At 45.3% G+C, this 26,861-nt stretch overlaps 1 protein-coding gene across 4 annotated transcripts in view; it reads left to right on the plus strand.

Moving 5' to 3' along the window:
* SACS (sacsin molecular chaperone) overlaps nucleotides 1-26,861 on the plus strand; it is an 81,402-nt gene that overhangs the window by 12,971 nt on the left and 41,570 nt on the right. For 2 of the 4 annotated variants that reach the window (XM_019971503.2, XM_019971505.2), the window contains exons 2-3: nucleotides 3,091-3,597; nucleotides 26,690-26,840. In XM_019971503.2, the coding sequence (XP_019827062.2) occupies nucleotides 3,578-3,597; nucleotides 26,690-26,840 (171 nt within the window). In that variant the 5' untranslated portion in view covers nucleotides 3,091-3,577. Of the gene's footprint in view, nucleotides 1-3,090; nucleotides 3,598-26,456; nucleotides 26,625-26,689; nucleotides 26,841-26,861 lie in introns of those variants that run through there. The other 2 variants (XM_019971504.2, XM_070800285.1) reach the window with 2 other exon arrangements.

A 26,861-nucleotide genomic window follows, 5' to 3' on the forward strand; every position in this document is an offset into this window, starting at 1 on the left:
CTGTCCATCACCAATTCCCAGAGTTCACTCAGACTCACGTCCATCGAGTCAGTGATGCCATCCAGTCATCTCATCCTCTGTCATCCCCTTCTCCTGCCCCCAATCCCTCCCAGCATCAGAGTCTTTTCCAATGAGTCAACTCTTCGCATGAGGTGGCCAAAGTATTGGAGTTTCAGCTTTAGCATCATTCCTTCCAAAGAAATCCCAAGGCTGATCTCCTTCAGAATGGACTGGTTGGATCTCCTTGCAGTCCAAGGGACTCTCAAGAGTCTTCTCCAACACCACAGTTCAAAAGCATCAATTCTTCGGCACTCAGCTTTCTTCACAGTCCAACTCTCACATCCATACATGACCACAGGAAAAACCATAGCCTTGACTAGATGGACTTTTGTTGGCAAAGTAATGTCTCTGCTTTTGAATATGCTATCTAGGTTGGTCATAACTTTCCTTCTAAAGAAATGTCCCATAAATCTACAAAACCCCCTCTATAATGAAGAAGGAGCAAGTCAAAGCCTCAGTGTTTTTCGTGGGCACTTGCTTTCAATCAGAATTTAATAAGATTCCTTTTGTTTATTTTTAGAGCTACCCTCTATTTGTGGAAAGTGGTACTGGGTTTCCATTTATATTGTGGGTGGAAAGTTTCCTTTTATAATATATATAAGTAGAGAGTTATTTTAAGAAAGAAAAACAGTAAGTAAATAATCAAAGAGGTGATACATAGTAGGCCAAAGATCCTCAGAATGGTATGCTGCACCTCAAATATGAGAAACATTATGAAATGACTATAATTTGTGACTGTCATTTGGGAAACTGATGTCCCAGGCAGTTCACTGCCTTCTCTTACCCACTTGCATGGTCACTGGCAAGTATAGTTGTTCAGCCACAGAGGGTGAGTTTTGAATAATCAGGGATTAAGACAAGTCCTGGGGACACTCACATGTACAAATGGTTCAGTGTCCAAAAAAGGGAAATAGTTTCTGGAATTCCAAATCGTGGGTCAGATTTCATAATAGAAGTTATACTAAAACTGAAGATGGGATTGCTAGCGAGCGGTCATGAGTGGTTAGGACGTGGTGGTCCTTGGGTCCCAGCGTGGGTGCAGGGGGGCACATCTTCAGTGCATTTCTCCCTTCGACAAAACCGTTCAGACAGCAGCTCAGTAGGGGTCAGGAGAAAGACGGTATCCTGACCATAATAATATACTGGGGAAAGTCGCTGTATCCTGCTAGAAATGATGGCAGAAAAACGTGTGTGATGTGCATTCATTACAGCTCAGAGTTATTTAGGAAAAATGACCCAAAGATTTTTTGTTTTTTTGTAACGATGATCCATTGTCCATCTGGAGGAAAGTTACAATAATTTGCCATGAGGCTCTTTGCTGTTAGCAAGTTTATCAAACGTGCCAGGTGATACAAGGTTAGTTAACATCCCAGATGACAGAAAATGAAAATGATAGTCTCTCAGTTGTGTCTGACTCTTTGCAACCCCATGGACTATATAGTCCATGGAATTCTCCAGGCCAGGATACTGGAGTGGGTAGCCTTTCCCTTCTCCAGGGGATGTTCCCAACCCAGGGATTGAACCCAGGTCTTCCGCATTGCAGGCAGATTCTTTACCAGCTGAGCCACAAGGGAAGCCCATTTCATATACGATTTCATATAAAAGAGGAATAAGATTTTGGATGGGTTTGTTTCCATTAATCTCACTCACTTATGGCACCCAGGATATTTTTATGGTATCAAGTCACTAGGGAAGTGTTTGGGGAAGAATTTGCAGCAAGTCTTCAGTTTCTTCCCTGGGTTTTCATGAATCCAAGAATCTATAGTGATCTAAATATAGCTTAGATTATGATCTCTACATTACTTGTCTACAAGGCAACATTGCTGCTGCTGCTGCTGCTGCTAAGTCGATTCATTCATTTCCGACTCTGTGTGACCCCATAGACGGCAGCCCACCAGGCTCCACCGTCCCTGGGATTCTCCAGGCAAGAATACTGGAGTGGGTTACCATTTCCTTCTCCAATGCACGAAAGTGAAAAGTGAAAGTGAAGTTGCTCAGTTGTGTCCGACTCTTAGCGACCCCATGGACTGCAGCCTACCAGGCTCCTCTGTCCATGGGATTTTCCAGGGAAGAGTACTGGAGTGGGGTGCCAGTGCCTTCTCCATAAGGCAAGTACTACATTGCTGGGTAGCAAAAACAGAATAAGTCAGCAGCTGGTTTTCTCGTTTTCCGCCCCTCACTTTCTAGTCGAGCATCTGAAATACCGCCACTTAGCTTGGTGTTTCTAAGCTCCGTGGTTCTGAGCTCCAGGGACTTTCTAATTATAAACTGCTGGTTGCATCGGAGCCCTGCCTAGGAGCATGGTGCCTGGTCTCCCCTCACCGCCGGCAGAGTTGCTATTTCTTAGATGTGTGAAAGTTTCCTGCTTTCACACAGCTGTCTCCCCCAAAGAAATGCCATCATGTCTAAGACTTGTCATGCCTTGGACATTATAAAGGATTTGTAACCATGATACTTGCAGGAGTGGGTAGAAAATTCAGTCTCATACACCCCTCTGGCTTAGTCTGATTGTCCAAGTTTGTCATTTTTTCCTTCTAGTTTATTTCTTAACATGTTAGACTCTTGAAGGCACCCATGGTTCTTAAGTGTATTGCTAATAAGATACTCTTTTATTAAACATAGATGTTTCATTTTCAGATGTGAGTTATAATGTATAAAGTCATAGGTTTGGGTCTTGGGGTACTGTTCCTGAGAAAAGGTACGTTGTGCGAAGCACATATTCCACTTGGACGAAGCCAGGGAATTGGAGGGATAAGGAGAAATGCGTAGGGAGTGAGAACATGAAACTAAGTGGATGTGTTTTTATTTATAGCGACGGCCGTGTGCGGTTACGACGTGTATCTACTGGTGGTGAGCGGAGACCAAGTGCCATGCTCCTAGGCAGGGCTCCGACGCAAGCAGCAGCTTATAATTAGAAAGTCCCTGGAGCTCAGCACTGTGGCTGTCAGCCACGAGGAGCTGCCTCCTCTGTGCCTTTACTGGAGGACTTTCCCCTACTCCTTTTTAACCTTTCCTTGGTTTTTCTTTCAGGATCCCAGAAGTGATGCCAAGATGCAGGTGTCACCAGAGCAAGAAGAAGGGCACTCGCCAGGGAGTATCGTACGTCTGCTGAGATGAGGGCGAGGAGCACGGGGCCCAAGAACATCCACAACATCTTTCCCACTTCCTGCAGAAAGAAATAAGGAAGGTTCTCAGATGAAAATAGCTCCTCTTTTTTGGGGGGGAAAAGCCAGAACCCATTAGCTGATCAGTTTTACCTGAAGAAGGCCCGTGGGCTGCTGATCAGCAGGCGTAACCCAGGGAGGTGACACTGAGACTGGAGAGCCCTGCTGTAAGGAGCGCAGACACCAAACACAGCGATGCTTTCCCACATCAGATGATGAATGGACGCTGAGGGGGAAACAGTCTTTCTGCTGGCCAGACAAGCTGGACTGGAGTCCACGCTTATGGGAACGACTTGGAAGGAGGAAAAATATTTTCATGGTTTTCCCAGACAGATATTCGAAGACAAGTGATAATGGAGACCCAGGATAATAGGTAAATGAGTGAATGTTTTAAATTACGGCACTTTGCACTGAGATTCAAGGCTTGCTGGGTTTTCACATAGGAAACATTCGTTGGCAAAAACAGAGGGAAGCTCTCTTGAGGTAAAAGTGAATCAACCCCAGACACATTGGTTCAAATGGGGATTGTGCGGATAACACTTGCCCCATGGGTTGACGATCATTCCTTCCATTTCCCAGATGGTTCTGGGTTCTGTTTCCTGGTGTGGCTCTTACAGTGGACAGTTGACTCGATGTGTCCTATTTTCTCCCTCATAAAATGTATGTATTGGTGCCTTTCACTGGCCTGTGATTATTTGGAAAATATTAAATAACAACTGTCAAGTACCTGGAATTGTATCAGATAAGCTAAGAGAAGAGAGAGGACTCTCTGCTTTTCCTTTATAAACTATGAAGATAAAAGATAACATTTGCTCCTTTCAGCAAATTTAGTTGCTGTTTTATAGGAACTTATTTTATAAGCTTGAGGGTATATGCAAAAACATATAGTATCAGTGATATGTAGAATTACCCTTTAAATTTCTCTGTGTTCCTTTTTTCTTATAACAAAAAACTCTTTCATTGATTTTTGATGGCTGTATTCAAATAGTGTGTTCAATAATCGAAAAGTTAGGGCCATAGAGACCAGGTAAGTCCTCACATCTTGTAATCCAATGACATCGATGAATAAAAGGACTTTTTAAATTTGATTTTCCAATTTGAAACATTGGGAAAACCCAATATTTGTTTTTCTCATTTACCTTTTGAAAACCTTTATTCATTAGACAGAGGAAGTTCAAGAGTAACTTTTTCAATTGAACTTACTTCTTAACAAATCAGGATTAACTTGTGACGATTGTTATTCAAATGTGAGAATAACACAGGAACAGAGACTACTTAATGGGTTTGAGTTTTGACAAACTGGAACTTTTGATTATTTCTAATATTATAAGAAGTCATCTGAGATGAATTTTCTCGCTATTTCTGACACTAAATTGTTTAAGCTTGATAGAGGAACCCTCATATAGCATCATACAAATGATATCACAGTATTTTCTGTGGATTTTTTCTTTCTTTCTTTTTTAACCTTCTAAATTGCTTCCATCGGAGAAGGCAATGGCACCCTACTCCAGTACTCTTGCCTGGAAAATCCCATGGATGGAGGAGCCTGGTAGGCTGCAGTCCATGGGGTCGCTAAGAGTGGGACACGACTGAGCGACTTCACTTTCACTTTTCACTTTCATGCATTGGAGAAGGAAATGGCAACCCACTCCAGTATTCTTGCCTGGAGAATCCCAGGGACAGGGGAGCCTGGTGGGCTGCCGTCTATGGGATCATACAGAGTTGGACACGACTGAAGTAACTTAGCAGCAGCAGCAGCAAACTGCTTCCATATAGTGCTTTCCTCTTGTTTTGAAAGTAGATTTTTTTCCCAATTAAATGTTAACTCATTTTCATTCAGCTTATCAGTTAGTAGATTTGTTAGAAATAATTTCATGTATAAATTTATTTTAAATAGCAGTGATGACACAGACATTTTGATGCTGACACTAAGCATATATTTTCAACAATTAAGATTGACTTGAAGCATCTAAGAGACAGTGAAAAAAACCCAGCAGATTGGATCATCTTTGCAGTCACTAGGTGCTCAAGCCTATTTTTAGCTAGAACAAGGTATAAATTACCTTTGAGAATATCTTTGCAGAGATTTACATCCTGTAGGCTTTGGGCTCTTTAGAATTTCCTCAGAACTTATAATTTCCTTAAAGCTAAAATGTCAGTGACCGCATACAACAGCATTTATAAATACACAGAGTATATGTTCATCATCAAAGCATCTTAAGATTATTTTATAAACACATTTTTATTAAGATATTTAAAACTTGTCTCATTAAGACCCTTACTGTGTAAAACTTGATTGCCTGGTCTTTTTGTTAAGGGGCAAGATAATAATTTTTAAAGCTAAAAAGGATCTGGGGTGGGCTTGATCTTAGGCGCTGTAACTGAGTGCTCAGGGGGCGTGTGTAGGCTGTAAGGCTTGCTCTTACCCACTGTGTTAACATGCAGAGCCTTCCCAGCCCACTGGATTTATGTGAGTATTCAGGAAAAGAAGATTATCTATGTGATAAGCAGTTTAAAATGTTGTGTCAAGATAAAAGCAGGCATATTATTGACTATACCATCTGAATATTAACCTTAAAATTGAGTTGGTATTACTTAAAAAAAACTTATTTAGCTGCAATGCATCTTAGTTGCAGCATGAGAGATCTTTAGTTGCAGTATGTGAACTCTGTAGTTAGGGCACGTGAACTCTAAGTTGCATGTGGGCTCTAGTTCCCTGACCAGGGACGGAACCTGGGTCCCCTTCCCTGTGGACCATCAGGGAAGTCCCGGGTCTCCCTTGTTGAAGGGTACTTTGGGACTGGTTCCCTTCCATTGTGTCCAGGGGACCTCTGGAGTGTCAGTGTGTTACCGTGCAAAGAGCAGATTCCAGGATACGGAGAGGTGGACCAGATTTGGGGAACCTGTCCCCTAAGGTGCTGAAGAAACAGTTCTAAGTTCAGGGTGCTAAAGCGCTTGGTCCATTTGGGGTTGATTCAGGCTGGTGACAATATCTGAAAGATCCTATCTTAGTGGATTGATGAGATGAAATGAGAAAACTGAAGTTATGTGACTTGTTCAAACTCACAGGGTTTTAAAGAAAAAATTATGCTGACACTTATTAAAATAGTAAGGAAGTCTTTTTTAAGACTTAATACCTATTGCAACTGTGGAAGAGATCTGGCTTAACTTGGAATACAGCATAGAGAGCTGGGTATTTACAGCCACTGAGCACAGAGAGGGGAGTCAGTGGATGGCAAATTAATGGGACATCAAGGGCAGGGACCCCGGCTGAACTGACTTGCTGACAGCAGGCCAGGGTGCTCAGATGTCATGGGTGGGTGGGGAGGACTTTGGTCAGACGTGGAGGCTACTCAGACCTCAAGGGGGAGGAGGTCTCGCTACACTGACAGCGGGATTCTTGCTAAAACTGGGCCAGGCCGTTCAAAGATAGAGCCCGAGGATGAGACTCATTGAAAAGAGAGCTCAGAGGAGCTTCTGAAGTTTGGTCAAGGAGAGAGACAGAGCTCTGGTCAGGTACAAACCCAGAATGGCTGGACCAGCCTCTCTTCTTCCAGGGTCCATCCGGTGTCCAGTGTCCACCTTCCCAGGGGACCACAGTGCAGCCTTTCAGTTAGGACCCTCCACACTAACTGTTACTGAACCAAACAAATCCTCTCACCCACACGCAGTAAGGCGAGTCCCATATGCAGTAAGGCAAGTGTGCTGACCCCGGGGTCAAGGTGAAGGAAAGGGCAGCATTCACTGCAAGCGAGAACTCCAGGCAAGCTGGTGCTTAAGTCTGAACTCCCTGAAAGCTTTCAGGGACAGGTTCATAAAGACAGGGTGAAGGAGGGGACATGGGCTGTGTGGTCGGCTCATGGACCTTTCTTCTGATTTTGTTGATGGTAAGGTTATCAGGGTCAGCATAATCAACCTGGTTTCAACTCATCTGGGGTCTGTGTGCTTCTGGACAGTGTGCAGTTAACTTCTCCCACCTGGTGGGGTTTCATTCAGCAGTTGCAAAACAGCTCAAAGGACAAGGCTCTGAATATCCTCTACAGCCCTTGAGGTGGAACTAAAGATCTTCAACTTTGTTCAGCGACTAAACTATTATTTTGTCTTGCTTGACTGTTTCCTTTCTTCCTGCATTTTCTCACTTTTCTGGTTAAATTTACTCTTTGGGACTCAGGGAAAAACATAAGAGCCTACAGTTTTTCTACAGACAAAGGCAGGCGGAGGACCTGCTGAGACAGCGAGGGAGGTCTGTTTTGCGAAGACCCTATAGGGTCCTGCTCATCACAAAGTCATTCCTTTAGCTAACGTATGTGGGGCATTTATTAGGCCAGGCTTTTAGAATATGTAAGCGAATGAAATGGATGTAGGTATTGACTCTGATGAATTTTCTACTCCAACAGGGGGAAGACAGAAAGTACACAATAAACCTAATACATAATTAAATTACAGGGTACCTCATTTTTGTTGTTGTTTAGTCACTAAGTCGTACCTCACACGATGGAACAAAAGACCAGTGAGCATGAAAAGGAGGTGGGAGTCTACGGGGTTTCATAGGAACGTGTGTCACTCACAGTTTTAAATAGGATAGTCAAGACAAATCTCTTGGAAGTGACATTTGAGCAGACACTTGAAGGAGGTGAGGGAATTAGTCATAAGCTCTTTAGGGGAAGAATGTTCCAGACTGTGTAGATCTTATAGGTGGGTGCTGCCTGGAATGTTCCAAGAACAGGGAGGAGGCTGGTGGGCTGGCGGGGGAGGGGCTTAGGGCCAGGGAGCTGAAGTCACAGTTAAAGAGGAAGCGTGAAGGAGATGGGGACCCACTGTGGGGAGAGGCATAATCTGACTTCCTTTGTAAAAGGATCCCTCCAGCTGCTGTGGGGAGGACAGGAGCAGAGGCAGGAAGGCCCACTACAGTGTGTGGTCACCACCCAGGTGAGCGACGAGGCTGCCAGGAGGGCTGCATGGAGGAGGCCCCCCACTGACCTCTCAGTGCTGCTCCCATGTCAGTCTCTCCACTGAGGCTGGGAGAGTGTTCTGGCCACCTGGCAGTGTCAGAGTGGCCAGGACATCTAAGATGAATGTCAACAACCCAATGAGGATGGGGATTGAGTCGTCTCTCCAAAATGATCGGTTCCCTAATTCTCCAGGACCTCCTGGGAGTCCAGCCTGTTAAGTTGATTGTGACACTTAACTTACCAGAGTTAGCACAGACCCCATGTCACAGACAGTCCTGCGGGATCACCTCCACTTCAGGTGCCTGTGGGAATGGGATCCCTGGGACACCCCAACTACAAATTCAGGGGTTCCCAGAACCCCTTCCCTTGGGTTCAATAATTCACTAGACTGACCCAGAACCCATAGGGTGCTTTACTTACAATTACTGTTTATTGTAACAGCTCATGGAAGAGACAAGAGCTCTTGTCAAGATCATGGGTCAAGATTTGGGGGCAGTGCATGTGTAGAGCTCCTAGGCCCTCTCCGGGGGCCCCCACATCCCAGCACCTCCATGTGGTCACCAGCCTGGAAGTTCCTGTAGCTTAGTGGTTGTTTCCAAGTTCCCAGCAAAGTGTCCATGTTGGGGTGACTGATTACATCATCGACTGATTGAACTCACTCTAGTCCTTCCCACTCCATGGAGATTAGAAGGGTCAGAAAACTCCAACCCTCTAATCACAGGGTTGAGGCCTCCCTCCCCATCTGAAGCTATCTACGGGCCCTGCCTTGAGCTACCTCATCAGTATATGAAAGACACTCTTTTCTCAGGGAATTCCGAGAGTTTTAGGAGTTTTGTGCCAAGACTCAGAGGCAAAGAGCACATATTTATTTCCTATTATGCCATAGTAGGAGGAGTAAAGATTCAGGTAAGAGAGTAGGGTCCAGAGAGCAGGAGAGGAGGCAGACTAGCTGAGTCCAAGTGTATGAAGACTAAGCTTAGTGGGGAAGAGCAGTAGTGGGCTGTAAAGGGCCAAGCAAACCAGCCAGCCCTGACTTCTGATGGAGCTATGGACGTGGTGCAGTCAGCCAGGACTCGAGCTGGGGAGGTGGAGTCCAGAGAAAGAGCAAGTGCTTTAGTGATTATGCTGCCCCTCCTAGGTTTCAGAAGTTCGTGAGTGTAAATAAGGTCAATTCATATTTACACCCACGTCTCCATGACTCCAGATCTTCACCTGTTGATAAGACCTTAACCCTGATGCTCTTTTTGTTGGCTTAACTTCTTCCCTGGCTATTTCTGGGTGTCCTTGGGGTGGTGACATCTCCTATGGTCTCAGGAATGGATTTGCTTATGTTCTTTCCACTTGAGCCTCTGGGTCAGGGGCACTTGTCATGACCTCTGTAGGTGGTGCCTCTGTAAGACTTTAACCCAGCAGAGCCCGTGAGACCAAAGTGACTGCCACCTGTGGACTGGAGGTCAGGAAGAGGAATGCCTTCTTCCCAAGCCCGAGCTGATTTTGTTTCCCGGGAGAGAGGCAGTGCTGCCTGGACTTATTCCCACCCAGGGTTTCATGGCACTGGTCCTTCACCCTCTGTCCTCACAGGCTCCAAACCGGTCCCTCTCATGTGGCCAGAGAGGGGACGGTGGGTCCCATCCTGTCCCTTCTACATCTTCTCTCTTCCTTAGACACACACCTCCACATCCAAACAAAACAGGACCAACTCCACAAACACCCTCCACAAACACAGACACCCATTTGTTTTAAGAGAAAACAAATCATGTAATGGAAAGAGTGTAGACTTTGGAGCCAGACATACTTGGTCTGAATCCCATTTTCTAGTCATGCAGCCTTAGGGAAAACAATGCCCATAAAAATGTTAGATGAGAGCCCGTGAATGTAAGACACTTGTGTTGTATCTGATGCTGCTCTCATCCCTCCATCCTCCAGAAGCCTGCACGAAGCCCCAACCACAACCTGGGCACCTGTCCTCAATGCAGGTGCCCTGGGGGGTGCCGCGGTCACCACCACTGCTGCCCCAGCCTACAGAGCAGCTGCAGACCAGTCTGTCTCGTCCCTCTTGTTGGTGGCGGGGTGTCACTTCCCGTCAGTGTCAGCCCCTCTGTTTCCACCTGCTCTGGAATCTCTTTGGGGAGGGGCTTATGGCATGTCACTGGCCATCAGACAGGAAGTGCAAGAGGCAAAGAGAAGGCCCAAGGAGCATCCTGGAGACACCACTGACGGTCCACTCTGGGTCCCAGGCTGGTCTGGGGCCCAGAGAAGGTGGAGAGTGGGCCTCCCGTGGGGTGCTGGTGCATATGGAGGGTGCCGGCTGTCATCCCCCTCCCCTGGAATTAGCAGAAATCCTCTGCTTGGCCTTGGTACCCCTGTGCCTCGTGGTAAAAAAATTTTATCATGAGGAATTTCAGGTGTCCAGAGAAGCAGAGGGAACTGTTTATTACAGTGAACATCCTATACCCAATGGGGAGATTTCAGCAGTTGTCATAATTCTGCCAGTTATTTCTGTCTCTCTTTTTCTTTGCCTTTTCATGTTGAAGCAAACCCTAGATGTCCTATATTCCCTGGTCCTCGCAGCAGAGCCCTGGGGATACAGATGTGTGTGTGTGTGAGCTTTGTAAACTGCAGGGCGGTCCCTGGGGAACCCCGAGGGCTGCCCCGCTTTAGGAGGGCTAGTGTCGGGGAAGGAGGACCTGTGTGCAGACCCAGGACGGGTTCAGTGCAGTCACAGAATCACTGATGGGAGACGAGGAACTGTCTCAGCTGTAGAAATACATGTGTTATTGAAAATTCACAGGGGTCGGAATTATTGCCCTCTAGATACTGCTCAGGAAGGTCCACTCCACTGAAAAACCAACTGATAGCTTTTCCTTGAGAATAATGATAATGTTAGTGTATTATCCAGCAAAAAACGCAGTTTTAAATTATCTCATTTACTGAATCTCCTGGGGGAGGGGTGGAGGGAGAGGGAATCTCATATAGAAATGGTAACTTAGTCCAACTGACTCAAGATTATTATTTTTTTTTAATTAAGCAGTAGGCAAAATGATTTGTTTATGATACTTTAATATAAATGGTTTTTATTTCTAGTTTGTTATGATTGAAAGCAATAGCCACAGAAAAACAACATAGAAACAAAATGCTAATTCTTTCCAGAGCCAATGCCAAATGCAATCTGAAACCTGCAGCATCCCTAGATCAAGTTAAATAGGTGCTGTAGAAAAAGCCTTCAAAGACTGAATAGAGAAAACGTCCCTTGAAGAATCATAGAAAATATTAAAAACAGAAAAATGTATAAAAGGGATTGCCTATGATTGTGACAACTGGCATTGGAAGGCGCAGCCTAACAATCTGACATTTTGACATAAAATTAAATGGCCACCTGCTCCCTACTGCCCACAGAAAGAGAAAAAAATAAAAAACAAAATAAAGAAAACCTTTCTCATGTTGCAAGAAAGTGGTGGCTGAAAGCAGAGTCCCAAAGGAAGAGATTTCAGACACTATTTAATTTGTTCCTTTCATGCATGGAGAAGATGGAGGCAAATGTGATGGATCTGTGTATGACTAGAGACCCATCATACACTTCTATTGTCCTTTTTTTTTTAAACTAGGGAAGGCTTAACTTAAAGCTTCAGTTGAGCCCCAGAAGAAGAGGACAGAGGGCTGGCAAGCAGAACATGTGCCTTGCAGAGAACTGGAGGCTTCTCTGCCCACTGCCCACAGTCACTGAAAAAGGCAAACACTGGGAGGGTCATCTGTATGTCTGCATTTTAGTAGTTGTGTACCTTGTCATCATATTCTTTGCATTCTTAGGTCATGTTACAATAAGAGATGATTCGAAATCCTTGTTTCCTGTTCTGGACCAGGAAATTGTGCTAATGCATTTTTAGCATAAATACCGTGAATGTTACCCAGTTTACTTACAACTGTTTAGTGAAGGGTTAAAGGGTTAGTTAGGTTTAGCCCATTCTTGAAATTCATAGCATGGATTATCCATGGATTAAGTCCACTCAGTTGACTGGTTAAGTCATGTCTAGTCGTTGGTGCTTTTTTTTCCTCTTTAATGTCTTTAAAACAGAATGTCCAGAGAAATGTGCAAAAAAGGTATAAGGATATAAGCGTGGTTGCAGGGCTCTGGGAGGATGCCCAGGAAGGAGGGGTGGGGATGAGGTGGGAAGGCTGAGTCTACGGAGCCTTTGGACTTGAAGGACTGAGTGTTGTTATGCTGGGGAGAGGCTAAGTCATACTTCATAACAGGTCAACTCAGTGGCAACAGGAATTGATTAACAGGATTAGTCAGAGGGGAAAGGATTCGGGGCAGTGCGAAAATATTTAGAAAACAAGAAAGTGACCAGAGGCTTAAAAGACAAACACACATATAAATTTTAATTGCTAATAACATTAAGCATATGTTTTCTGAAGTACACTCAATTGCCCTTAATAGCTTTTACACTGATGAGTTTTTTTATTTTATTTTTTTTAAGTATTTATTCTTAATTGAAGGATAATTGCTTTATAGTATTGTGTTGGTTTCTATCAAACATCAACATGAATCAGCCAAAATTACTTAGCTTTTATATTTATAAAGATTATAGAAATAGTGAACAATCATAGGGTTTTTTTTTTTTTCAGATTTAGATTTGCATGAATTCTGAAAAAAAAACTGTTCATATGACTATTAGTCTATGCTTTCTCTGTTAAAAATTTTGTCTTTGGTTCTTCAGAAATATTCATTTTTTAGATGCTGTTAGTAAATAGATATCTTTTCCATTTTATAACTAATTTATCCAATAAAATCCTTATCAAGAGAAATTTTGAAATGGTTTGGAAAATGAGCAAAATGTAGGATTTTAACAGTGGAAGTGTCCATTCAGTTACAGTAATCATATAAAATTCAGTCATTTTTGGTTTTTATGGATTCATTCCCAATTTTCCTTAAAAAACTCTCTCTTGACCTATTTCTAACTAGCATTTCCTTTGTGTCCCCTCCAAGTGGTTGCCTGCCAACTACTATCATTGTCCGCCAAACAGCAAATGCATGAAGCTATTTGTAAACCTTCCATATGAGGAAGGCTGTAGCATGATCCCTTTTTATACAAAGCAAAGGAAAAAACCAGAAAGTTGTTTCTCACAAATTCACAGATCTATAATTTTGTGGGCACAGTTTCTATGATTCATATTTTCAAGTTATTGTGGCACTGACTGCACAGACATAAAACATGATGCTTTTGAAGTGATCATTCATTGACATTATTACTCCAAGTCCAAACATTTGGAAATGAGATAAAATAAGAAATGTTTAAAAAAAATTTTAATGAACATAAGCAAGAAATGGTAAAGATAAAATATGACAAAATAAAGAAGATTCCCATTTGTTTTTCATAAATAAACTCATTTCTCAAATACTTCTGACCAGAGGATGTTAGTTTAATCAAATTATGGTCTAGGGATTCTGTTTGAAACACTTCTTCACAGCTAAATATGTTGTTGTTTAGTCCCTAAGTCATGTCCAACTCTACGACTCCATGGACTGCAGCAGGCCTATCCTTCAAGAACTCTCAGAGGCACTCAAATATGTAGGGGAGCGTAGTTTTAAACAAGTAACTCAATTGGCTATCATGAATGAAACAGAAGTAGTGAAATGTACAATCACACCCTTTCGGCTGCATTGTCTGTGTCTCTATTCTGTAGTGCATGCTCACATATTTATCATATTCATTTAAAAGCGTTTCCCAGCATGTGCCCAAGGGCTCTTGTGCTGCCTAGGTCTGGCCAGACTGTAAAACTGCCACATGCTTGAGAATACAAGACTGTGATTAGCTCTTAGGAGAGAATTTAGGGCACCTACCCCTAAGGCATGGGCTTCCCAGGTGGTGCTAGTGGTAAAGAGCCCACCTGCCTAATGCAGGAGACATAAGAGACATGGGTTCGATCCCCGGGTTGGGAAGATCCCCTGGAGGAGGGTATGGAAACCCGCTCCAGTATTCTTGGCTGGAGAATCCCGTGCACAGAGGAGCCTGGTGGGCTACAGTCCATGGGGTCACGAAGAGTCGGACATGACTGAAGCGACTTAGCAGTCAAGCATGCATGCACCCCTTAAGGTGTGCTGACTCTGCGAGATTTTTAGAATCTCAAAGCAGATGTTTCTCTTTTGCTTCAATTCTGGGGTGCAGCACAGAATGAGAACATTGAATGGAGATCTGGGTTCCGGTCTTGACACTTGGTGTTTGCAAGGAAACCTCAGACGAATTACTTGCCCTCTCTGGGTCCTGAGTCCTAATTTGTAATTGTGGATGATAATGTTAGATTCATCTGGGAATTAAATACGACAGTGGATGTGAAAGAGTCAGCATGTGGTTGGTGATAAGTAAATACAAACAAGCGCTGTTCTAATTGGTGGGATATTTTTCCTTATAGTGAACCCCACATCTGTCTCTGGAGTCACAGAAATTTTTGTACATGAAAACCTTTCTCCGATTTGAACAGTATAGCATGCACCCTGGAGTCACGGTTTCCCCAGGATAAACAGCCCCACATGGGGATATGCACAGGGTATGGATTTGCAGGTTCTGCATGTGGTCTGGGGCAGTTAGAACTTTTCTGAATCTCCTTTTCATCTGTAAAATAGGAATAAACATGCCTCATAGGATTTTAGTGAAGATTAAATGACAAGTGTTTGGTGCCTAGGAAGTGTTTCATTAGCCACATGGATTATTATTATTGTGCATGATTTTCCATTTCTCACATCCCAATGACTGCTTTAAGTGAACAACGGTCTTGGGGATAGGATTTCAGAGGCAGTAAGTGATGTACCTCCCCCTGCCCTGTGATCCCAGGGCCCACACTGTGGTAGAAATTAAAACAGCCCCTTGAGAGCCAGGAAGTGTCTGCTGAGCCACTGGGGGAAGAAGCAGCGGGGGTCAGAGTGCAGTGCTTTGGGCTGGAGAGGGAGGGCTGGCTGGGAGCTCCCTGTGTGTGTGGTCTTCTCCAAAGAAGGTTAAAGAGATGGAAGGAAAAATAAATGATATCTCCAAACACACAGGAACACAGGGGAATGCACCAGAATGGAGTCCCAGGGCCACTTTGGAGGGGGTCCTGGTGCGCAGAAGGGGTGTGCCTGGTGGGGGTGTGAAGGATACAGCTGATGGGAGCTGAGCCTGGGTACGCTCAGGAGGAGAGACAACAAGCGAAGAGAAGACCAGACCTCTGTACAGACAGAGGGTCACCCAGGAAAGCAGTCTCTTTCTTGACTGCGATGCTCGTCCAGGAAAGCCTTTAATGGAAAGCCATGCTGTGGCACTCAGCAGCTTGCCTTTATTTCAGCATGTCCCTTTTATGTTGAAATGATGTTTCTGCGTAATTTTAGTCTTGGCTGCCCTCAAGGTTCAGTGGTAAAGAGTCTGAGTGCCAATGTAGTAGATGCAGGTTTGATCTCTAGGTCAGGAAAACTCCCTGGAGGAGGAAATGGCAACCTACATCAGTATTCTCGCTGGGAAAATTCCATGGACAGAGGATCCTGGTGGGCTACAGTCCATGGGGTTGCAAAAGAGTCGGACAAGACTGAATGACTGAGCACACAGGCTGTTGAGTTCCTAATGGGCAGTGGAGCCGTTATTAAGATCATTATCTGTCTGATTTCTGAGCCCCTGGCAGAGAGCCTACACCTAGGAGGGGTAATGTTTACTGAGCTCAGCAGAGCTGGGGATATAGTGCATACAAGCACAGAGCATGTCAGGAGAGGAGGTGAAGTTCAGATCAAAGGTTGAAGGGGACCTGAGACACACTGGCCTGCTTCATGGTTTTTCCGGCACTGACCTCCAGAGCCAGAGAGGAGAGCACGGGGGAAGATGAAGGTGACAAGGGTGTGAGGCCTCCTTCTCATGGTACCTGCCTGATTGCTGTTTCTGTGAGCTGACTCACCCCCCAGATAGAAGGGGACATACCCCTCTAGGGACTGTGCCCCTTAATCAGAGTGACAGTGCCTAGAGCATCCTGGTTGTCGTGCATTTTTATTGTATGAATACAAGTGACCCTTCCAGGTCAGCGATAGCCTGTTTCACCTCTTCATAACCCCAAGGAAGGGTCCTACAGGTGAGGCGGTGAGCTCGGAGTGGTGACATCCCTCCCATGGAAAGGTGTGAGAGCCGAGAATCTGACCATCAGTTCATTTGCACACGAGGGGGCAGAGGGCTTCCCTGATAGCTCAGTTGGTAAAGAATCCACCTGCAATGTGGGAGACCTGGGTTTGATCCCTGGGTTGGGAAGATCCCCTGGAGAAGGGAATGGCAACCCACTCTAGTATTCTTGCCTGGAGAATTCCATGGACTGTATAGTCCATGGGGTTGCAAAGAGTCTGACATGACTGAATGACTTTCACTTTCAATTTCAAGGGGGTAGGGGTGGAGACAGGTGGAGAGTGAAGAAAAGCAACATGTAAAATAAAGGGCAAAACAGAAGGGAAATTGTTAATTTCCTAAAAGAAAAGAAAAATATAAATAGCCAGAAGAAACAGAAAAAAGAAGTGTATTAGAGTGCATTATGGTATCGTTGCTCATACCATTTCCTTTTTTATATCCAGTGTAATCAATTTTTATGATGGAGCGTTTTATAGGTTTATGTCAAAAGTTTCCTTACTGTTGTGTCTAGGGCGAGACTCCATTCAGTTCAGTTCACTCTAATTATTAGCATGGGGTACATTCATTTTAATGTACCTACTGCCATAGTTAGCTCGCTGTGTCCCTGTATTTTCTATAAAATGTTCCAAAAGAGGATGTTGCATCAAAGATTATCATAATAGAAGAGGAATTCAGGGGCCATGCGTGGTTTTATTATTCCTGAAATGGTTAAGACAGCTCAAGATGTGTCACCTTGACAAAATCTGAGGGCCTGAGTCACTTTTTCCCTTTCTAATGCCAAGTTCTTTCTGATTACCCTGTTGCCGTTCAGAAGCACGACTACACTTAAGGCTCTTCCTGGGTAATGGGGCTTTGGCCCAGTTATATATGAACAATCTGGATTTCTGGCAACTCAACAACTACCTCTCACATTAACAACAGATTCAAAAGCATCAGGTAAAGCGTGTACAGTCTCATGCTTTACCTGATGCTTTTACTCTAGGGGGTGCATAATGCCCTCTTTGGAAGAAGCAAAGGCAGGAACGTTAATTCAGAAACATGACATCATTTCCCAAAGCATGTTGAATGGAACTAAAAATAGAAGTCAAACTACTGTGTCTACACCGGCATGAAGAGAAGGAAGTTTTTTCACTTGTTTGGTTGATTGGTTATTGAACGTGGTTTCTGGAAAAGCTATGCCTGGGCCACCGGCCTCTCTTGTTGAAGACCAGGTCCTCTGTGTAAGGATCACTCTGTGTGAGGCCTTGATGGTGGAGCGTGGGGTCTGTGAGCTTAGGGAGCAGACACACACGGGGTAAGTCAAATAGGCTTCCCGAATCTGAAAGAGGAGTAGGTGCTGGAGGAGGAAGAAGGACACAGGCAAAGGCCACGTGAGAGAGCAGGGGAGCTGATCTGATGGGGCTGGAGCAGAGCCAGGAAGGGGAGGTGAAAGGCGGGGAGAGCACAGTGGTGAGGTGGGGGGGCGTGGATGAGTGTGCAAAGTAGAACTCGCATGTTCTCCTAAGGAGTCTGTAGTTCATCTTGTTCACGTATGTGTTTGAGGGCAAAGATGTCTGTTCCGACCACTCTGGAAAAGGCCCAGAACATCTTAAGAAGACAGTTAAATAGATAAACCACTGGACCCACCAGAAAGATCACGGGAGCCACGTTCACAGGTGTTTGAGCCCAGAGGGGTTCTACACACAGTGTGCAGGGAACGCCTTGCTTCACATCAACTACAATGTTGTTGTTATGGTAGATATAATTCACATATCATGAGACTCACCATTTTAAAGGGTTTTTAGGATGTTCACCAGCAGTGGAGGCTGCACAGGGCAGAGGACAGGTGCTGGGCACCCTGGGAAAGCCGGGAGAGAAAGCCTGTGCGACCACCAAACCTCACCCAAGACAGTGGACTCTCTGTGCTCCTTCAAGGTCAGGCGATCTGATGGAAAGCAGAAATGGGAGAGCTTTATCAAACAGAGATGCTCAGGAACAGGGGGTAAGAAGAGAGAGGGTGAACTCACTCCCCTGCCAGAGCCATGGGGCTCAGGACCACCCAGCCAAGGAGGAACAGCCCACCCCCTTCCTCTCTTGCCTCAGGGCTTTGGCCTATGTGGGGTCAACTGCAGCTGACTATGTGGGGTCGGGAGAGAGCAGACCCCCATGTGCTCCCCTCAAAGGCCAGCAGCCTTTGACTACCTACCCTAGTGTGGGATGCTGATGGCTTCAGCAAGGAGAAAGCTGACCTTTGCATGAGGATTGAAGGTTTAAATTTTATATAATGATTTTGGCTGGATTTGTTCCAATTATAGAAGTGAAATCATGTTGTATAACTTAAAGAGACCTCAGAACTGTGGTTATGTTAGAGTGAGCAGAAAAACCATAGAATCTGCCCTGCTTACCATCCCAAGGCAGAGAAAGGTGACGAGCACAAAACATTACCCCTAATCCTTCAGAAAATGTGCCTTGACGTGTTAGTACTCAGGGTTTTACAGTCTTACCAGTTATACTGTTTTCTAACACTTCTAAAGTATGTGTTAGTCACTTAGTTGTGTCCGACTATTTGCGATCCCATACCCTGGCCCACCAGGCTCCTCTGTTCATGGAATTCTCCAGGCAAGAATACTGGAGTGGGTTGCATGCCCTTCTCCAGGGGATATTCCCAACCGAGGGATAGGACCTGGGTCTCCCACACTGCGGGCTGATTCTTTACCATCTGATCCATGAGGGAAGTCCCTAATACTTCTACAGATAACTCAAACATAACTTTGCTGTGTAGATTAGAACAAAGCTGTAGGCTGAGCCAACAATCACTCATAAATTCCATCTCTCTTGCTAGAACCTACCACAGATGTTTGGAAGGCTAGATAAACCCATGGACCCTCTGTATTCACAGGTTCTGCATCTGAGGGTTCAGCCAACCATAGGTTGAAAATACTAGAAAAAAATTTCAGAAAGTTCCAAAAAGCAAAATTTAAATTTTCTACAGGCTGGCAACTATTTACAGAGTGTTTACATTGTAGTAGGTATTATATATAACCTATATAGAATTTATGAGTAATTGTTGGTTCAGCCTAAAGTATTAGGGACTTCCCTCGTGGCTCAGATGGTAAACCTATAGATGATTTAAAGTACGCAGAAGATGTGTGTAGGTTATGTGTAGATATTATGTCCTTTTATACAAGGAACTTGAGCATCCAAGGATTTTGGAAACCATGGAGGTCCTGGAACCAATCCACCTCCATCCTGCCCGCCATACCCAGGGACAACTGTGTTCACTTTTCTTGCGGCTTCCTCACAGCTACAGGGTGTCCATGTGATAAGAATTTTGGCCAATGAGAGAGAAACAGAAGTGTGCTTGGGAAATTCTACTTTTCCCATAAAACAGACAGGGTGGGAGTCTTCCCTTTTCCCTTCTTCCTTCATTGAATGTGGAAATGTTGAGCTGTATTAGCCATTTTATGAGAAGGAGGAGAGGTCCCCACGTCACTGGGGTGCTGATCTTTAAGAAGAGCACCCTTCCTCTGAGCTGTGAGAAAAACAAACCCTTACCAGTTTAGCTACTGCTAGTCAGGTAATCAGTTATTTGCAACCAAAAGCATCTTGGACAGAACAAAAAAACAAAATAAAACCTTGCTGACTGATGTTAGGGGTAGAATGAATATCCATTTATATGCAGCCATTCATTTAACTCTAACTATCTGAGTAACATTTATTAGTTCTAGGCCCTTAAGGTACAAAGAGACACGCACTGCAATGAATAGAAATGAAATATGATTAACAGAAATGTGATTGGCAGTATAGTACCAATGTGAATGTACAACATACAGGTTATACAGGATGAATCAGACTGAAGAGTTCAGGAAAAGTTAAGGAAGTAGTGATCTAGGACTACAACTTAGGGATTTTCAGAAAGAGAGGGTTGACTGGAGGATGCAGGCAGGTGGGACAATGCAGGTGAGCCCATGGGGAAGGTCAGGCAGTGTGAAGTGACCACATTTTGTAAACACTAGGTTAACAGAGAGACTTGGACTATATAGAAAGCTGAGCACCAAAGAATTGATGCTTTTGAACTGTGTGGTGTTGGAGAAGACTCTTGAGAGTCCCTTGAACTGCAAAGAAATACAACCAGTCAGTCCTAAAGGAAATCAGTCCTGAATGTTCATTGGAAGGACTGATGCTGAAGCTGAAGCTCCAATACTTTGGCCACATGATGTGAAGAGATGACTTGTTAGAAAAAAACTCTGATGTTGGGAAAGATTGAAGGCGGGAGGAAATGGGGATGACAGAGGATGAGATGGTTGGATGGCATCACTGATTCAATGGACATGAGTTTGAGCAAGCTCTGGGAGTTGGTGATGGACAGGGAGGCCTGGCGTGCTGCAGTCCATGGGGTCACAAAGAGTCGGACATGACTGAGCGACTGAACTGACTGACTAGGTTAACACTGAACAGTGCTGGAGCTTTGCAGCTGCATTTCCTGTGTTCAAAATCAGACTCTTCCGTTCGTAGCTGTAGAACTATAAGTAAGATGTTTACTTTCATTTTCCTTACCTGAAATTGAGGTCTTCATGTGCTTCTCTGGGTGGCTGGGAAGACTGAATGAGCTGAATCACAGAAGGTTTTTAGTAGGTGCCTGGCATGTAGTGAGTATTCCATGAATGCTGATATTAAGTATCAGCTGATCTTGGACACAGACTGTATCAGGGTTGGCAGGGTGGCCACAGAAGAATTTGAGAAGATTGATGGGGGCTAAACTGTGATGAGCCTTATGTGCCACGCTGGATAGTTTGACCATTGATCCTACAGATCACTGTAGGTTTTGGAGCAAAGAACTAAGTCAAGAGTGGCCTGCTTGTTGTCAAGTGGGGGCACTTCAGCAACTTGGCACTCTTGATTCCCTTCTTGAAGCATTTTACTTAATCTCACAGAGACCAGTTTTTCTTGGTTTTGTTCTTAAGTCTTATCTTCTTCAGTCATCCTAAGCTCTGGTGCCTGAGGAGTCTTTGTAGAATGTAGCTATGATCACCTAACCTGATTAAAGTCTAAAGGGTGCTCCCTATGTCCTTCCGGTCACTCCACATGTTCGTGGTGTAGAGGCTTCATGACCACATGGTTCTATTTTTTTCATGCTGTGCATGACTTTTACCCTCTGACCCTTTCAAAGGCAACTGTAGAAGCTCCTCAGCTTTATTGCTATTTTTATTCCATGATTTGTGGTCCAGTTTCCTCCCCCTTAGACACCGTCTTCCTTTCTCTGCTTGGCTTATGGTTTTACTCATCCTTTAGGACTTCACTGAACTGTGTGCCCACAATATCGTCATCTTTCTGTTTCCAAGTTAAATAGTCTTGTGCTGACTCATGAAACAAGGGAATAATGATTTGTTACACTTTTGTCTTTTTATAACTGGCCAACATTCTGCAGAAGGAACCAATTAATTGTTTCCCTTGAATCAAAGACACACAATCGGGAACATTCCACTTCATAAAGTCATGAAGCAATTGTTTCAGGGGAAGTTAACCTCAGCCTGGAGCTATGCTTCCAAACTGCAGTGTGAGGCTGAGAATGGACCACAATAAAAATTTAGGAATTTTTACACTGGATTGGACTCGTGTTTTGTGTGTGTGTGTGTGTGTTTAAGATTCATTTATTTATGGGCTTTCCTAGTAGCTCATTGGTAAAGAATCTGCCAATGCAGGAGATGCAGATTTGATCACTGGGTCAGGAGGATCCCCTGGAGAAGGAAATGGCAACCCACTCCAGTATTTTTGCCAGGAAAACCCCAAAGACAGAGGAGCCTGGCGGGCTACAGTCTATGGGATTGTAAAGAGTAGGACATGACTCAGCGACTAAACGACAACAAAAATGGCCGCACTCTTCCTTGCTTGCAGTGAGCAGGGAGCTAGTCTTCGTTGCTGTGTAAGGGCTTCTCATCGCAGTAGCTTCTGTCGTTGCAGAACACAGGCTCTTGGCACACAGGCTTCAGTATTTGTGGCACTTGGGCTCAATAGTTGTGGCTCGCAGACTCTAGAGCACACGCTCAGTGGTTGTGGTGCGTGGCTTAGTTGCTCCGCAGCATGTGGGATCTTCTTGGACCAGGGATCAAACCCAGATCCCCTGCATTGGCAGGTGGATTTTTTATCACTGAGCCACCAGGGAAGCCCTGGACTGGTGTTTTTTGATGATGACCCTGGGTAGGATTTTCAGTTACTAAAATGAATCGTTTGGCAGGGACTGGGAGATTTTCATCACCTAAGAGTGATGGGGAAGCTGGGGCCCGTGTTGTGCCAGGTGTGACATCCAGGGAAAGAGAAAGGAAACACCAGGGCAAGTTATAACAGGTGTCATGAGAAGGAATATTGTTCAATGTGTCCTGCAGAGTTCAACATGTGCGATCAAACAGCTTTATCTGCCCGTTTCCACAACTGAAACAGGCTCAGAGGGTGGTCCCATGATCCCCCTTGCTTACTGACTTGGACTTAGCCTGAAAGGAGGGACTGAAAGCTCTGGTTTCTTGTTGTTCTGCATTTGATAAAAGCATTAAGGCTCAGCTTAACATTTCCTAAGTCTTCCCTGGTGACTCAGCTTGTAAAGAATCCACCCCATAATGTGGGAGACCCCAGTACGATTCCTGGGTCCAGAAGATGCCCTGGAGAAGGGAAAGGCTACCCACTCCAGTATTCTGGCCTGGAGAGTTCCATAGACTGTACAGTCCATGGAGTCACAAAGAGTCGGACATGACTGAGCGAACTTCACACTTCTCTAACATTTCCTAGAATATATTTTTCAAATTTCCTTCTTGTCATACATAATGGTGATGTTTCATGAACAGATATTCATTGAAGTTTGTACACTTTTGAAAAATTAAAATACCCATGTAAGCATTCATTGGGTTAAGTGGCCTAAGATAGTTCTTTGCAGTGGAAAGTCAGGAAATTATTAGAAATGAGGTTTACACCGTGACAAGAATACTGAATAATACTATTCGTCCATGGTGTAATTACCATCATATTAAAAACCCTTACATTTATGGCAGTGTATAAAATCATTAGCATTTGGGTGGGCATTCGTATCATGAATAATGTTTGAGTTTCCACTTCTTTGTATGTTCCAGATATTAACTCATTCCTTCTCTTCTCCCTCCCTCTCTCGGTCCTTCCTTCCTTTCTCTGTATTTACTGAGCACCTATTGTGTGTGACGACCTCTTCCAGGCCCCATGAAACCATCAGTAAAAGGACACAGTAATTCCACACCTGGGTTTGTGTTGGGTGAGACATGGATCAGAGAGAGAACTGGCAGAGGGAAAAGAATTAGATCACACTGAATGCAGGTGAAAGGGGAGGGAGTGCTAGCTGCCCCAGTTCTCTGTCCCCCTTTGTAGGTTCTTTCTGCATAAGGTCATCTCCCTGTGCTTTACCCCGGCATCTGCTCACTGGGCCTTCTTAGGTAGGAGTTCTCCAACCACCCTAGTACCTCTCCTGTCCTGTCCTGTACTGCCCCGATGCCCTCCCCTCACTTAAAAAAGAACAGGCTGACCTCGTGATGTGAATTTATATAATTTGTCCACTTGTTTATTATTGTTTTCCTTCCTCAAAACATCAGCATTCGATAGGGACTCTGTTTCGTTCATTGCTGTATTCCTGCCATTTAGAAATGTCTGTTTCTAAACAGACACCTGGGCTTTCCAGGTGGCCCTAGTGGTAAAGAACCCTCCTGCCAATGCAGGAGATGCAAGAGATATGGGTTTGATCCCTGGGTGAGGAGAATGGCCTGGCATAGGAAGTGGCAACCCATCCCAGTATTCTTGCCTGGAGAATTCCATGGACAGAGGAGCCTGGAGGGCTACAGTCCAGGGGGTCGCAAAGAGTCGGACATGACTGAGTGACTTGATCTAGTACATAGGAGAGGTTGAATAAATACTCACTGATTTAATGAATGATTCCCTACTCTATATCCTTAGCTTTGACACCTTGCTGAGTTCCAGATGGGCATTCCCCATGCTGACTAATCCTTTAACGTGTATTTCAAGCATACTATGAACCCCAGATATTCAGAGCTTTTTGTGATCCGCGTCCTTCCCCAGCCAAATCTGCTTTGATTCTTATGAAATCCTGTCCTTTCAGGTCATTTCTCTGTCTCTCAAGTCTTCACTGTGCATCTATATTCTTCTGTCACCACATCCTGTTTGCCTGGCTCTCTAGGAGATGCTTAAGAAAATCAGGGACCAGGGGGTTATCAAAGGATTGAGGTGTGAAGGATTTGTCCTGGGGTCGTGCATACTGTGACACTTCAGCAGAGGAGTGAGAGCTTACATTCTACTTGTTGACAGTCTTTTAAAGAAATTTATTTTATTTTATATTGCAGTATTCCCTGGTAGCTCAGCTGGTAAAGAATCTGCCTGCAATGCAGAAGACCCCAGTTTGATTTCTGGGTTGGGAAGATCCCCTGGAGAAGGAAATGGCAACCCACTCCAGTAATTCTTGCCTGGAAAATCCCATGGACAGAGGAGCCTGGCGGGGTATAGTCCATGAGGTCGCAAAGAGTTGGACATGGCTGAGCAACTAAGCACAAATAGTCTATTAACAATGTTGGGTTAGGTTCAGGTGTACAGAAAAGTGAATCAGTTATATATATATATATGTATCTATTCTTTTAAAAATTCTCATTTAGGTTATTGCAGAGTATTGTGCAGAGTTCCCCATGCTATACAGTAAGTCCTTTTTGGTTATCTATTTTAAATATAGCAGTGTGTACATATCCATCCCAAACTCCAATCTATCCTTCCCCTTTACCATTCTCCTCTGGTAATCATAAGTTACTTCTCTGAGACCTATTTCTGTTTCGTAAATAAGTTCATTTGTATCAGGATTCTGCATATAAGCTATAGCATATCATACTAGTCTCACTCTGTCTGATACACTTGCTTGTATCATCTTGTCTGATTGAAGAAGTGAATATTTGTTAGAGTTTTCTGACCTGATCTTTATATTGCATTAGCTTGTCTCCCTCTGATTGATTGAACAAACTTACTTTCCAAGCAGAGAAAGAACTGAATGATTTACAGGAACTTCACTTTTAAATATGGTTGGAACAGCTGTAGGGATGTTTTGTATCTTTATTACTGATAATGAGTTCTGAGTAATATTTCTTGTGTGTGTGTGTGTGTGTGTGTGAGAGAAGTATAATTGAAAACCAGTAATTAATGCCATCGTTGGGGTCAACACGAAAATTTAATTCTACCAAGGGTATTTAAACAAGAAGCACACAAGTTTACCTGTTCACGACAGAGTCTGAGCTGCCTTAGTAGATGTTGCCTTTTTTTTTTTTTTGCAACGTGTCTCATCCACACCTAGGAGAAGTTAGCCCGAAGAAAGGACATGTTCTGAAGGGTCATCAAGCCACATACACTTTCAAATGGCAAGGCCACGTTGGTCACTCGGGGGCGAGTCCATCGACTCTGAGAGCGTGCTTCTGATTTCAAGGAGCTTGCAGGTGCGATGGGTAACAGGCCACAACAGAAGACAATACTGCCGAGTTAAGTCCGCGTGCCTTCTCATCTATGGCTTTCTGGCTGGAAGTCCAGCAGGAAACTGAATCGATAGATCGTCCTTTTGTGCCTTAAAAGCAAACAGGAAACGAAAGCGCGGAGGCACGGTTCTGCGGCCGCCTCTTTCCCCGCTGGTGCCCGAGAGGCCCCCGCCGATCTCATCTGGAGATGCCTCCAGACACAAGTTCCTAGGGTTGAAGGAGACGGAGGCCCTGGAAAGGGCTAGTTCTGCACGAACCGGCTCTTTGGAACTCGGTCACGGAAAACACACGTCTTCTCTAATTCGTGTGGAGGCTGTCCGCGCGCGAGACGTGGGGAGGGCGGGGCGGGGGCGGGGCCTCGGGGCGGGGCTTGGAGGGAGGGCGGGGCCAGCAGCAACTCACCTACGAATCCGGGAGGGCCGGGGCCGCGCGGGGCCTGAGAGAGGGGCAGGGCCAGCGGCGTCTGAAGTAACGGGACAGGCCGGATGGGCGGGGCGAGTCCTAACGGGCGGGTGAGGCCTGGTGGGCCCAGGGGTTTCTCAAGAAAAGGTGAGGAAGGGGCGGGACCTGGAGAGCGGGGCGGAGCTTGGGGCGGGGCGGGGCCAGCCCTCCAAGTCCTGACGCGCAGGCCGGGCGTCTCCTCAGCTAACGGTCCTGGCGGGCGCGTACCCGCGGGCGGCGTCTCCGGGGCCCCTCCCCGGCCGCGGTTTCCTCCCGCGGCTCCAGTCGGCGGGCGGGGCCGGGCCCGGCGGGGAGCATGGCTAGGGTTTGGTGGTCACGGCCGTGAGGACCCGCCATGGGCGACAGGTGAGCGCGCGTCGGCGGGGGCCGAGGCCCCTCGTGGCTCCCGCTGAGACCTTTCCTTCACGCAGGTGGCTCCGGGTGACCGTGCTACCCGGCTGCGCGGGCTGCAGGACAGTAGCGGTGCCCGCGTCCTGGACGGTGCGCGACGTGAAGCGGCGCCTCGCGGCCGAGACCGGCTTCCCCGCGTCGGAACAGAAGCTGTGGCTCGGCGGCCGGCAGGTAGGGCGGGGACGGGCCCTG

Source organism: Bos indicus, chromosome 12 (assembly GCF_029378745.1).
Source record: "Bos indicus isolate NIAB-ARS_2022 breed Sahiwal x Tharparkar chromosome 12, NIAB-ARS_B.indTharparkar_mat_pri_1.0, whole genome shotgun sequence".
NCBI classification, from domain to species: Eukaryota; Metazoa; Chordata; class Mammalia; order Artiodactyla; family Bovidae; genus Bos; species Bos indicus.